This window comes from Chroicocephalus ridibundus, chromosome 4 (genome assembly GCF_963924245.1).
Source record: "Chroicocephalus ridibundus chromosome 4, bChrRid1.1, whole genome shotgun sequence".
NCBI classification, from domain to species: domain Eukaryota; kingdom Metazoa; phylum Chordata; class Aves; order Charadriiformes; family Laridae; genus Chroicocephalus; species Chroicocephalus ridibundus.
The window spans coordinates 19653030-19665215 of NC_086287.1; the positions used below are offsets into that span (position 1 = coordinate 19653030).

The 12186-nt window shown below is 39.6% G+C and overlaps 2 protein-coding genes across 2 annotated transcripts in view; both read right to left on the minus strand.

Annotated features, from left to right (window-relative positions):
- Window positions 1-2474, minus strand: part of LOC134514529 (mucin-5B) — a 53145-nt gene extending 50671 nt beyond the window's left edge. Inside the window, exon 1 of the mRNA XM_063332457.1 lies at window positions 2097-2474. The gene's annotated coding sequence lies outside the window, so the exon portion shown is untranslated. The remainder of the gene's footprint in view (window positions 1-2096) is intronic.
- Window positions 2475-5877: 3403 nt separating this feature from the next.
- MUC2 (mucin 2, oligomeric mucus/gel-forming) overlaps window positions 5878-12186 on the minus strand; it is a 68378-nt gene continuing 62069 nt past the window's right edge. Inside the window, exons 53-60 of the mRNA XM_063331721.1 lie at window positions 11728-11832; window positions 11080-11120; window positions 10299-10421; window positions 9730-9828; window positions 8938-9066; window positions 8236-8275; window positions 7814-7943; window positions 5878-6366 (exon numbers count right to left, since the gene is read on the minus strand). Coding sequence (XP_063187791.1) covers window positions 6108-6366; window positions 7814-7943; window positions 8236-8275; window positions 8938-9066; window positions 9730-9828; window positions 10299-10421; window positions 11080-11120; window positions 11728-11832 — 926 coding nt within the window. The 3' untranslated portion in view covers window positions 5878-6107. The remainder of the gene's footprint in view (window positions 6367-7813; window positions 7944-8235; window positions 8276-8937; window positions 9067-9729; window positions 9829-10298; window positions 10422-11079; window positions 11121-11727; window positions 11833-12186) is intronic.

Genomic DNA, 12186 nt, shown 5'->3' on the forward strand with positions numbered 1-12186 from the left:
TCCACCATGACTGAAAGTTAGTGCAAGCCAAAAGAAAGGCAGAGAGATGGGGCAGAGAACAGGTTGAGGTGAGAAGCTAAGCAAGCTTGGCCTGTTCTTTTTTCTTAAATCGGACTCACGCTATGCTCCTGTTAAGGACATCATCTAAAATTCTGTCGTCAGAACATTTCTACTGGACTAATGAGAGTGTGATCCTTTCAACGTGAACCGTGATATTTCCCAGTAAGCACCTAACTTTTCAATGTCATCCAAGTTTCCGAGCTTGGCTTGCCGTGAATGCTGTAGCCATTATAAACCAAAGCAGTTTTGTAGGTGGCTGAATACCAGTTTTCTTTTACATTCAAATGGCTATCCAGAGCGAGGAAAAACAAGACCACAGTCTTTCCCCAGGCTTAGCATATTGCAGAAGTTAAAATTAGTCACCCAATAGCTGCCCTCAGTGTGCTGTGGTCAGCTTAGGCTCCCCGTGTTTTGAAGAGGAATGAACTTACAGCTCCCATAGATTCTGCAAACAAAGTGCAAGAAGTGCTCACCTACAGTAGTCCAAACAGACAGGCTATTGAAATTTTACTGCTGTGTCAGGTCACAGGCACTGTGTAAAGCCACGTTCCTTGATCCCAGTTCCTGTTGCCTTTTGTTACTACTTAAAAGAGAGTTGCATGAAGCAAAGGTGCTCCTTCTCAACCCCAGCTCTGACATTCTCTCTATTTGATTTCTGCCAAATAGGGTAGTTGTAGGTATGTTGCTTCACTTACTATTTGAGGTTTCTTCTCCACCTTGCTCCCCACATACATGCTAATCTTTGCACAATTTGAAAATCTCTGATGCTTCTCTTATCATTAGGTCAGATTGAAACTAACGGCCTTGGTGTGGTCAGGTGGTTTCTTCTATGTGCAAAGATTAGCATTTGTGTGACTAACTGAATTAGCCCCTCATGACTAGTCCTTCTATTTAGCTTTCAAAGCAAATGAGAAGGTTTTCACCTGTCAAATATACCATATAATATGACTGGGAATAAATTTCCAGAATGATTCTCCCAAGCCACTCTTTGTAAGAGTAATTGCGTGTCCCTGGAAAGTCTGTGACTTCCTGTAACAAAGGAAGCTCGAGGCCAGTTGGGAGAACACATATCTTTTTGTCAAATGTGGAGAGGCATAGCAAAAGCACAGCAAGAGGTGACATAAAGTGTTTTCTGTCTTTAAACCACTATGCACCAGAGAGACACTCTGATATGGAAGTTGTTGGGCTGAAGCGGTATCAGAATACATTATGAGTTCTACTACATTTGGTGAGTTTTCTCAAAGTCTTGGAATGAGGAAAAAATTACAGTGGTGTTTTTCACTGTTCTAGAGACAAGTTTGTGAAAGGAATTCAAGCATTTTACATTATACTTAAAAACTGGAACATTAAAGGAAATCCAGCTTGAACACATCGGATTTTAAAAGGGTGATGCTGAAAAAAACCTTACAGGATTTTCTACATTAGTGGTGGGAACATTGCTTACATAGCCTGCTTAGAAGTTAGTCTAGGAGGTTGCCAGTTAAGAATATAGTTTTCTGTACTAGCCTGAAAAGATTGAGTTAATTTAGGAAATCTGGCCCAAGAAGGCGGCTGCTTAACTCGAAGAACTTGCTCTGCCTTAAAATACCCCTACTCCTCAAAGCTTCTGCTGTCAGATGAAATTTCAGAAATTGTGTATCAACATTACAGTTATTTAAATGTATTTCAGGTTTTGTGGGACCTGAAGTTCATAAGAATTTTCTTTCCTATCATCTTAGAGTCTGTAAGTCTCTTTCTGCCTCTTTTCCCAGTATCTGAATTTGCTGTGCTGCACAAGTTCAAACAGTGAATAACAATCACAGTAACTACATGATTATTTACTTAGGGCTTTGCCTTTGCTGAATTCCTTTCATTGGGGTTTATGTGCAGAGTTGCATGTGCTTAGTTCGGTTAAGTGTGGTTTAGCAAAGTACAGTCCAACAGTAAACATACTGAAAATTTTATCTTACCCTTCCACTCCTATAGCACAAAATGATAATGTCATAATACATAGTTACATCACTAAACAAGGTAGTTATTAGATCAGAAATACCCACCTTGTATTATTTTGGGGAGGGTTCTTCTTGGCTTGCATGTGGCTTTTTTCGCCCCTTCTGAATCCCATCTGCCTCACCTCAGACAGCAGCTGTGATTTTTCCATGTTGCTAACAAGCATTTTCCTTTCTGCCTCTGGTATTTTCAAAACACTTGTCCAGTAACAGTTCATAAAACAACTGTGCTCACTTTATCAGCAAATCTTCTGAGAACTCCTTTTTAACTCCAGATGAAAGTTCTCACTGTATTATTGTAGAGTCATATGAACAACATTAAGTTTCCAGTGCATCTCCAGATAATTAGGAAGAAATTGTCTGAGCTTCAAACTACCTTGGAGAATACAATTGGGAATGAAATTCATGTACTTCCACAGATAAGGTGCATGCCACAATCGCCTTGCTTACAAGGAAGCACGTAACCTACCATAAGAAAAGCTCAGGGTGCATCTGAGGGAATACTTGTGTGTATCCCCCCCAAATAGCCCACAACGCAGTAGGACAATGAGCTTCTCTTTTTGCTTATTAGAGGGTCCAAATGTGTCAAGAGCTGCGTTGGAGGCCCTCAGCTGCAGTGATTTTTACTCACGTGGCAACACCACCCTCCCTGAGCTGAAGCCAACCCACTCAGGTTTGCTCCAGCATTTGACAGTGGTCTCCTACAGCTACCTCTATGCTGTGAGGAGCATCCCGTGAGACCGCAGCTGCCTGGGAAGGATCTGCTTGAGCTTCCAGCTGTCTTGGATGAGCCTGCACCTGAGGCAAGGACTCAAAATCTGGCAATCTCTGGGAAGCTGGTTGCCTCTGGCAACCAAGGCAATAATCATGCTACAGGTAAATCCCAGCTCCAGCCTGTACTTTGGAATTTCAGCCTGCCTGTATCTGCCCTTCCTTCCCTTAGAGAAAGCAGTAATAAGGCCATGATTTTTTTTTTGTTTTGTTTTGTTCACCAGAATGTCCAAGCAAGTTCAAACACTTCTTGAAGGCCTCAGGGACACGTTCAGACCCCACACTCAGAGGAATTCTGTTCATCTCTTGCTTAGTGACAATGTGACAAAGTGAGGCAAAACCAAGCAGCTCTTGGAGAGCAAGAGCTAGGACCCTGACTTTTGGTGCCTTCAAAGGCTGTGTGGCTAGAAGTCCCACTTGCCTCCCAAGAAAGCTTCCTCCTTTTTCAAGGCAAAACTAAAACAGCTAAGTAACTGGAGATGAAGAAAAAGAAACAAACCAAAAAGAAACCCTTTGTCACCAATGAAAGTGGGAGGCTACAGGAAATCTAAGAGGAGATGAACACAGGACTCAGGCATGAAGATATGACAGTGTTTTAGCCACTCTGTCATCCAGTTGAACTCTGCTCCGGGTCTTGCTACCACTCCCTTCTTGCTAGACTCCATAAGACAAGGAAGTTCCTGGAGAATGGAGTCATTCTTGGAGGACAGAGGGAGTCAAACCCATTCCCTTCCATCATCAATGCTTTTTATGAAGCTGTCAGTGCCCCTTGCAGTAGGTCCTGCCTGGGAGTCAATGAGATCAGAGGGTTCCACGGTCTCCTCTGAGCCCCTAAAGGGTTGACATTGCCTTGTGAGAGATTTCTTCAGTTTGTCCCCTGGGTTTTTGAGATGAATCTCTGCTTGTGACCTGCAGACCCAACAGCTCTTGCTCCATGGGATCAGGTAGGACATTTATTTCTAAGAGGGCTGTGGGAAGGAGCAAAAGTACTCCTCACTGCCGCTACTACTCTCTTTGTAGGAATACACAGTTAAAACTTCTTTCCTTCCTTTCTCTCCAAAAGACTATTTGCAGATTTCTCTGCTGGAAAAAGTTTAATCTGTTCAATTTTGTCATCCAGTTCCAACGGAAATACAAGTGCAAAATGAACCGCAAAGTTCTAAGGTGACTGAGAGTGCAGAAAGGGGTAGAGGTTTGACATGTACAGTTTGACCTGGAACTGCCAAGCACTTGTAAGAATTGTCTGACAGCAGCCACTTGGGAGTCTGCTAACGGGTAGCACTGACCTAGCAACAAAACTGAAGGGGCTGCTATAATCTACAGCACTGTAAGGAACACCATCCTGTGCATGCATGTAAATTCCTGTCAGAATAATTTTTTTTCAGTGCTTACTAAAAGCATACAAGCGTCTGGGCAAATACCAGCATTTACTCTTTTCAGAGGTAAAACCCACTACTTGATGAAGTACAAATTCCTTTTTGGAGGGATCTTGCTTTTTTGTGTCTGAAGTAATTTTACATTCTTAGCCATAGACTGCCCTGCAGTGGTGAAGCCAAAATCTACAGCCTTACCGGCTTTTATACAGGATTTTTTAACTTCTTTATTTAGAAGTAGTTTGCCCATCGCTAGAAGGGACAGAAGAGCCCATGCAAACTACAGAAAAAATGAAAAAACGAAGCAAGGGAGATTTTAGTCTTCAGTAGAGTATTTTTTCTCTTTTTCATAGGAAACAAGACAGATTTGATCACATCTTGTATCTGTTTGTCTCCAGAAGCTATTTGCTGACTTCAACCAAATTTAACTGCAAAAATGAGGATCTCAAAGACAGCTAAATGTCAACAGATTTTGAGAAAACTGTTTTTTGCAAATGACTCAAGGAAAAGTATGGCTGTAGTGTCAGCACAGAAACTGTTAGACAACAAATACACACAGGAGAGTGACCTTGTAAAGGCCCCAGGAGAAAAGTCTGAGTCACATCTCACAACGAAGCTAGAGATATAAATCCTTAGAAACCCATACTAAAGCAGAAACCAGGCTTCATTTGTTCTGGAGCTTGCGTTGTAAACTGACAAAACGCCCTTCTTCTTAGATCAGTTACCTCTACCCCTCCGCAGAAATTAGTTCTCTAATCATAGTATTCTAAAGATGCAAAACTTCTGGACTTCCATTTTCTGTGCGTTCCTACCAGTACCTGCATTCTAAACTGGAAGACATTCGGCAGGGCTAGTGGCAGCACAAAATGGTGCCACCGATTCTTTAGGTAGCAAAGATGCTTGTATTCAGGTTGACTGTGGCTCAAGCAGTTACTTTAAGTTCTCAGAAGGGTAAAACACAATTAGCGTTCATTAACAGAGACAGAATAATGCCAAAAGCATTTTTCACACACAACAGAAGGTGTGGATTACCCTCATTGTACTTCAGATGATTCAAGAGAGATGTCCATCTCTCAGCTAATCTCCTTCAGCTAGCCTTACACTAAGATCAGATAAACAGGCACTTTGAATGCAATTCAGCTAACCTCCTTTGAATATGTCCTTTGTTGTGGGAGAAATTAATGCCGAAAATGTCTATTTCTCTCCACTTCCTGTAAAGGAAGCCTAGGATTACTAGCTCAGAGACAGGCATCTGTTGTGAAAACGTTGGAATTTGGAGACCTCTTGCTATAGTACATCACTCGAGCACTGCAAATGAACTTCATATTCTTATAGCTGAGGGACTACTTTCTTAGTGAAAATACATAGTTGTGATGAACTGAGACAGTTCTACCATACACAGCCCTGCTACAATGAGATCTGTTGCTGAACTAGAAGTTTCTCAGAGTCATCTGAACGACTTCATGATGCGTTATTCATCTTTAGCTTTGTTCTGGCAGACAGCATCAACTTCTGTCCCACCTTTTCTGATATTTCAGTTTTTAAGGAGCCAGAAACAGATACCCCAAAAATATGTCAGTTAACTTCCTATAACTTGAAAAGGAACTTTTCTTCTCTTTTAAAACTCAGGCTCATCAAGACAGCACGTGAATAAGTACAAAACCCATGTTTTTTGAAATGTGCTTTTAATCATTCAAAGAGAACAAGCTGATTATAAAAGGACCCAAAAGGCTATGCACTTGGAAGAATACAAATTTGTGTTCTAATTTTGCGCACAAATAAATAGAGCACTGTTAAAAATTAGCAGAGAACAAACAGGATACAGTAACTAGGAAAAGCGAAGTTCAGAAGTAGTCAAGGAAGATGAGAATGATGCATAGTCCTTTTAGTTGAATGCTGCTAGGTTTTTTCTCCTTCATTTTGATGTTAAGCTGATGGCCCTCTTGATACGGTTCAGAGTGCTTGCTTTGTCATTTTCTTCTGTACTCTGCGACTCGCTGGATTGTGAGCTGCTTCTGCATTCAGTGTCTTGACAGCTGCAGCTTTCCACGTATATATACTCATGTGAAATTGAATGCCCATTGGGACATTTCAGTTCTGCTTTCCTCACAGTAGTCCTTGTTTCCCTGCAGCAGGAACAGCTGTGCTCCATAGAATTGGCCTCAGCAGAGTATCTGTTAACATGGAAAACGGCAACATTACTCTGTGCCAGAAGCAAGCACACAAAGGAGAGGGTGAAATTAGGTACAGAACGCCTGTGAGAAGTTTGGGATAATATATAGAAGCGCCACAGTTTTGGCCAATTAAAGTGCTAAGCTCATCTGACAGGGCAGTGGTTATAACAATACGCTTTTAAAATTCATTGCATTTGCTGAGATTTTTTTCTGGTAAAGCAATTAGTATTAAAGTCCTAGTAAAAAACCCTAGTGAGTTCAAGGAGCTCAGCTTCCTTAGATTCCTCTCATTATTCCAGCGCTGATGGATGTCAAATATACCAGATCAACAATTAAGGGCAGACAAAGCCCTGACCTGAATAAGAAAACTGCTTAGACAAGTGGCTACAATGCCAGCTACAATGCCAGGTACAACGGCATCACATCAATCAATTGGCTACAAGGGCTACAATTGCATCACGTGAATCAAAATGCATATTCCAAACCAGGCAGTGTTAACAGGAAGAGGAAGCAGCAGCTCTTTCTGTTCCTATCTCACAGCAAAGTATTTTTTGCAGCCTTGTGTTCACCAGCTTCCAAACCACCATTCCTAACCTGCAGAATCTGTCAGTATCAGGCTATAAACTGTGTCAAGAGCCATCTTTTTCTTGTATTTGTGTGCAGAGGCAACCACAGCAAGACTCTAAAATGATAAGGTATTTCAAAATACTAATAAACCCACTAGCTAATCAGGGTTAAGTCTGAGACTAAAGATCAAGTTTCTCCCATGTGAGGTGCCCTGTGGCATATTCAGTGATAGGCAGCAAACGACAGTTTCTTTGGGGAGTTAAGAATTACGTTTTTCCAGTGTTTTAATAGCTCACTACCAGGTGTCCTACTAGCCAGTTCCTTACAGCCACGTTCTTGTAGATTCTCTCATTTCAGAGAAAAATGTACATTAAAACTACTCTACTAACAGCACCCCTAAAGCATTTGTTTTCTAATTTCTTTACTGTATAAAAATCGCATATGTCTAAATCTTCCTTTAAAAGATCCATGTATATTTCATTTTAGATGTTAAGTATTGAGAAGCAGCTTTTCAGTTTATGAGCATCAGGTCTGGTTGCTCTCTGGGCTCATTCCCATTACAGGATATAAACCATGTTCTTTTGTGATGATTTCTAGACAAGGTGGTCTGACACAAATGACATACAATCCAGCTTTCAATGGATGAACAGACCTTATCACAGCTGTCTGAATCCCAAGACAATTTAATAAACTTTTCTGTTCTGTATTAAGACAAATGAACTGTTCGATCACAGATTTCATTATTTTGTGCACATGATTTGGGGACCTGATAGTTTCGGGTCTTCTACCATTCTGCAGTCTACCTATTTATTGCTCCTTTCATATAAACAAGCTAAGTGCCAGCAGATTTCAAATCTCATTGTCTGATCAGTTTACTTACAGCGAGAAGGTTCCACATGTTCCTTCACATTCAGTCATGACAACTCTGTCCACAGATCGGCAGCCCTTATAGACAATAAAGTCTTTTCTTTCACGGACAAAGCATGGTGTGCCACTATCCAGAGGTGTACCTATAGGGAAATATCAGAAAATACATTCAGTGAAGATAGCTCCAGAAGTTCTTTACATTTCAGCACTCTCTGGGCTTCACTAGTGCACTCAAAGAATTGTTTTAAGTGGTCTTTCTGCTTCAGCTTAAACTTTCCCAGAGAGATCAGACAGTGAATGCTTGGAATAACAAACATAAATATAAATGTATCTATTTAAATATAAACATATGTGCCTCTATGGCTGGAAAATGGGTTGATTTAAGAAGAAAATTAATTCTCTCTGTTGTTGATTCAGGTACATTTCCATACTTACAGGTTTTGCAACAACCGTTAGGTAAGAATGTAATAGTTCCCTAAAAGAACAAAGAAAAAGGAAAAAATAATATTATTTTCTTTCCCTGTATTAAAGAGGCTTTTAGACCAATAACCGAGGAGAGCAGTTCCTCAAAGGCTGGAAATAATCAGCGAAAACTGTAGCACTGATCTGAATAAACAAAGATAATGGTCTCTTCCAGACTTGAAATCTATCAATTTACAAAGGATTGTGGAAATAAAGATAATGCTTTGAAAGAAGTCCACAGTTAACATCACGCAATTCTTCCTCAGAAACAATTCCAAAAAATCTTCTCTCAGAGACTTCTATATTTGAATGGGGAGTATGCATGGTGTTACTGGCAGCCTACTGCCTGAAGAGCCTGCGTTTCTGTAATGTTCAAGAAAACACAATTTGTGTTCAGCCAGGACCCTGCACACAGCAGTCAGCGAGGCCTTTGTATTTCAGTGCGGACCAACGTTTTGGCTACTGAGAGACCCCTGCCAGTTATAAGCCTTGAACTCTCACGTAGATATCTTCTTTTATACACTCCACAGGTCTGTGCATAGATGCAGCAGAAACTTTTGCCTCTGGTGAAAGATTATCAGAGCTTAATTCGACTTTTGTTGCTAGTTAGGTGGCTGAACTAAACGGAAGTAATCCATGCATTGAGTAGAGGGTAAGTTTTCTGTATTTACTTACAGGTTTGCAGGTATCCTCATTGAATGCTGGGCAGGTAATCTCAGATGTGGAAGAGATAAGCTGATTGTGGATATTTGAACAGCTATAAATGGTGCAGTTGTTGTAAGGATCATTTTTAAACTCTCCAGGCTGCAAGCAAAATACAAAATGTAGTAAGGAAAGCTGAAGAGATCTCAGACAGAAATTTTCCTGTCCACTGACAATGACTTTCCTCTTGTTTCCCAGTCAATTATTTTTAGGTTAACAGCCATTTTGGATACAGATAATTACACACTGCAGTATACCATACGTGGAGAGACTTCAGTTTTACATAGGCCTTCCCTTGGAAAAGAAAAATCCCTCTGAAGTAGCGGAGTACATTAGAGTTATTAATAAAATCTTCCATGCCAATGGATTTTGCTTAGGGAAAACTAAACTGTTATATGGTAATTAAGAACAATCCTAAACTTTCACCCTACAGGGACAATAAAATAATTTCATACGCAGGCTTTACTAGTGTTTTTCAGTACACAGAAATCAAACAATACAGAAAAGCCCAAGCTTCCAGACATCGCAAGAAAAACCCTTCCAATGATACTGGATTTGTCTTTCCAGGAAGAGCCTTTCAGAAAATTTGATTTCATAAGTCCTTCCTTCAGGCCAAAAAATTGTAGATGGGCTTTGCTTTAGGTGAGACTAGGACCTTGCAGGTGCAAACTTACACTAAGCCTTACTCTGACAAGGAGATGTTCCCTCTATGAAAGGGGGAACTTTACAAATCTGGTAGAGATGTAAGATGTAGAGCATACTTACACTCAAGATGAGGTTAGAATTGTTTGCTGTACGTATAACACACTTAGTCTGCACACATCTTCCACAACATTCACCTTTCACTGGTTGAAGTTCATATCCCTAGATATGAAAATTAATTAAAAATGAAAGCACAACGATAAATGCATTTTTGAGAAATAAATCGAAACATACGAACCCATTAATTGATTATGCTCTGAAGTGTACTCTAGATTTGTGGCTTTGTGTGCCTTTTTGTTTTCCAACCCAATGGAAGACAAGTAATAAAAGCAGGCTATAGAGGAATAGAGGAATAAAGTAAAGCACTATAATAAAAATGCCTAACAATTAACTACCACTCCATTAAGTGCTCTACAGAAACTTCCCAGCTAATCCTCCCAATGTGAACTGAATACTGTAAGTTACACAGTCAAGCTTCATGCAATAAATTGCTCAAGGACAGTTGCTATCCATGCTGGAGTTGGACTCTGGATTTCTGCTCCCTGCCTTTTGCTTATACCACTCATTGGTCAAACTGCTTTTTACATACATGGGTGTTTTAGGGGTTGTTTTTGTTTAAGTTTGTTACTTACTGGTTTACAATATGTGTTGCATGGAATATGTTCACATGAGATGATATTCAGTTGAGTGCTGACGTTAACTTCGTTAGTGCAGAAACAATTCTGACACTTATCAATGAAGACTGAGGAGTTAGGCTATAAATTTTAAGAAAAAAAAGTTCACATATTAATGGGCTATGACATGTGTGACGCATATTTCTTAATTTTGGAAAAATCTGTGAAACAAGCAATGGAAAAGGTAACAATCATAAACTGTATTGGATAGCTATTTGGCAAGCCACTTATGAAGACAGTATTTTAAATATTGAATTACTTTTAACATGTGTCTTTATTGAAGTCCTGTATAGCAATGATAAACTCAGACATTAAAAGCAAAGATGTCATACAAATATCTACAATAAAACAAGTACTTGACCCAACAGAATTTATTAAGAATCTAAGTCTGTTTACAATAATACTTATTTATAAATCTTTTCATTTGAAAGCAGACTTTTGAAACAGTAATAATGTGCTGACAGTAAATGTGGACTGACTTTTTAAAATGCATGCACACTTAACTCTAAATCCAAATCTCTCTCTGACACTGACATACAAACAATTCTTCAGTCTCTTTTGTACACAGCAACCTTTTCAGAAAAGATTTCAGCTTCATGAAACTGATGAACTCCTGATGGAAATTTGAAAATTTCTAAAATAGTGATTGTACTAGATAAAACTCCTCATAGCACTTCTGATAAAGTATACTAACTGGTCTTTTACACATTTTCAGAAGACTGTTGAAGTAAGAACTTACCAAGAACTCGGCATTCTGATGTACACAAACCCTCTTGGGAACTGTTAACAAGCAAGGAGTTAGGTGTTACATAGGGGGAAAATAAAAAAAAGTCTTTACCCCACTCTAGTCAAACTAATTTCTTACGCATATGGTCAAACACATTGGTTATTCCCCATTTCTCATAGCAGATATGACATATACAAAACAGAATAACAAGTACTGCATGTGCAAAAAGGGAGGAAGATCTGGCCCAATATACGCAGTCCAGCTCATAGCCAAGAATGTCCACTTAACAGGTACAAGTAGTTCCTTGTTTCAATTACCAAGGAAAAAGCAGACTTTGTAAAGCTGCCTTTTATTGGGCATGCTTGGAGGGACATTTTGCTAGATTAAACTGAGATCACTGTCCCAGTTAATTCTGCAGCTGTTCTTACATGTACTTACAACCAGGCAAACTGAACTTGAGCCACCTGAGATACATCCGATTTCGTAGTTGTTTGTCATAATCATAGCAGCAGTAACCAATGTTAATAGTAACCAATTTGTAGACTCTGACTGTGTTTATTACTTCTTTCAATAGGCTATTGCATACAGTCTTACTAAGTGTGATGCTAAATTACTCAATATGTAATGTTAATCATTGTAATATATTTCCAAGGGACTTACCACACTGGTACACAGGACAGCACTGACCACTGGGAATATGAGAATCAACTTCAAATCCCAGTGCACACTTGGGAGCTTTAGTTGTGCACAAGCTTGTATTGCATTCTGAAAAAAAAAAGGAATAAAGCCAGAAAGTAAAGCACTAATGCACAGCTACTAGAACTAGGCATCTGTCAAAGCATGTAGGATAGACGTTTCATTGCTAGATAACAGCCCAGACCCTCTCCAAAGAAAAATATTCCAGAAATAAAATCATTTTTCCTAGTGAATCCAGGCACTGGACTGGGGCACTACACTAGTTTATAGAACTTTTTCTACCATGTAATTACCAAGTGTTAAAAAAGTATCACAATTCTTTGCAGAGAAGTAGTGGACAACTGTTGCCCTCTCCAAGGTTGTAGGCAACAGACCCAAAATGAAAATCCACACAGAATTGCATAATCTATCTGCATTTTACTT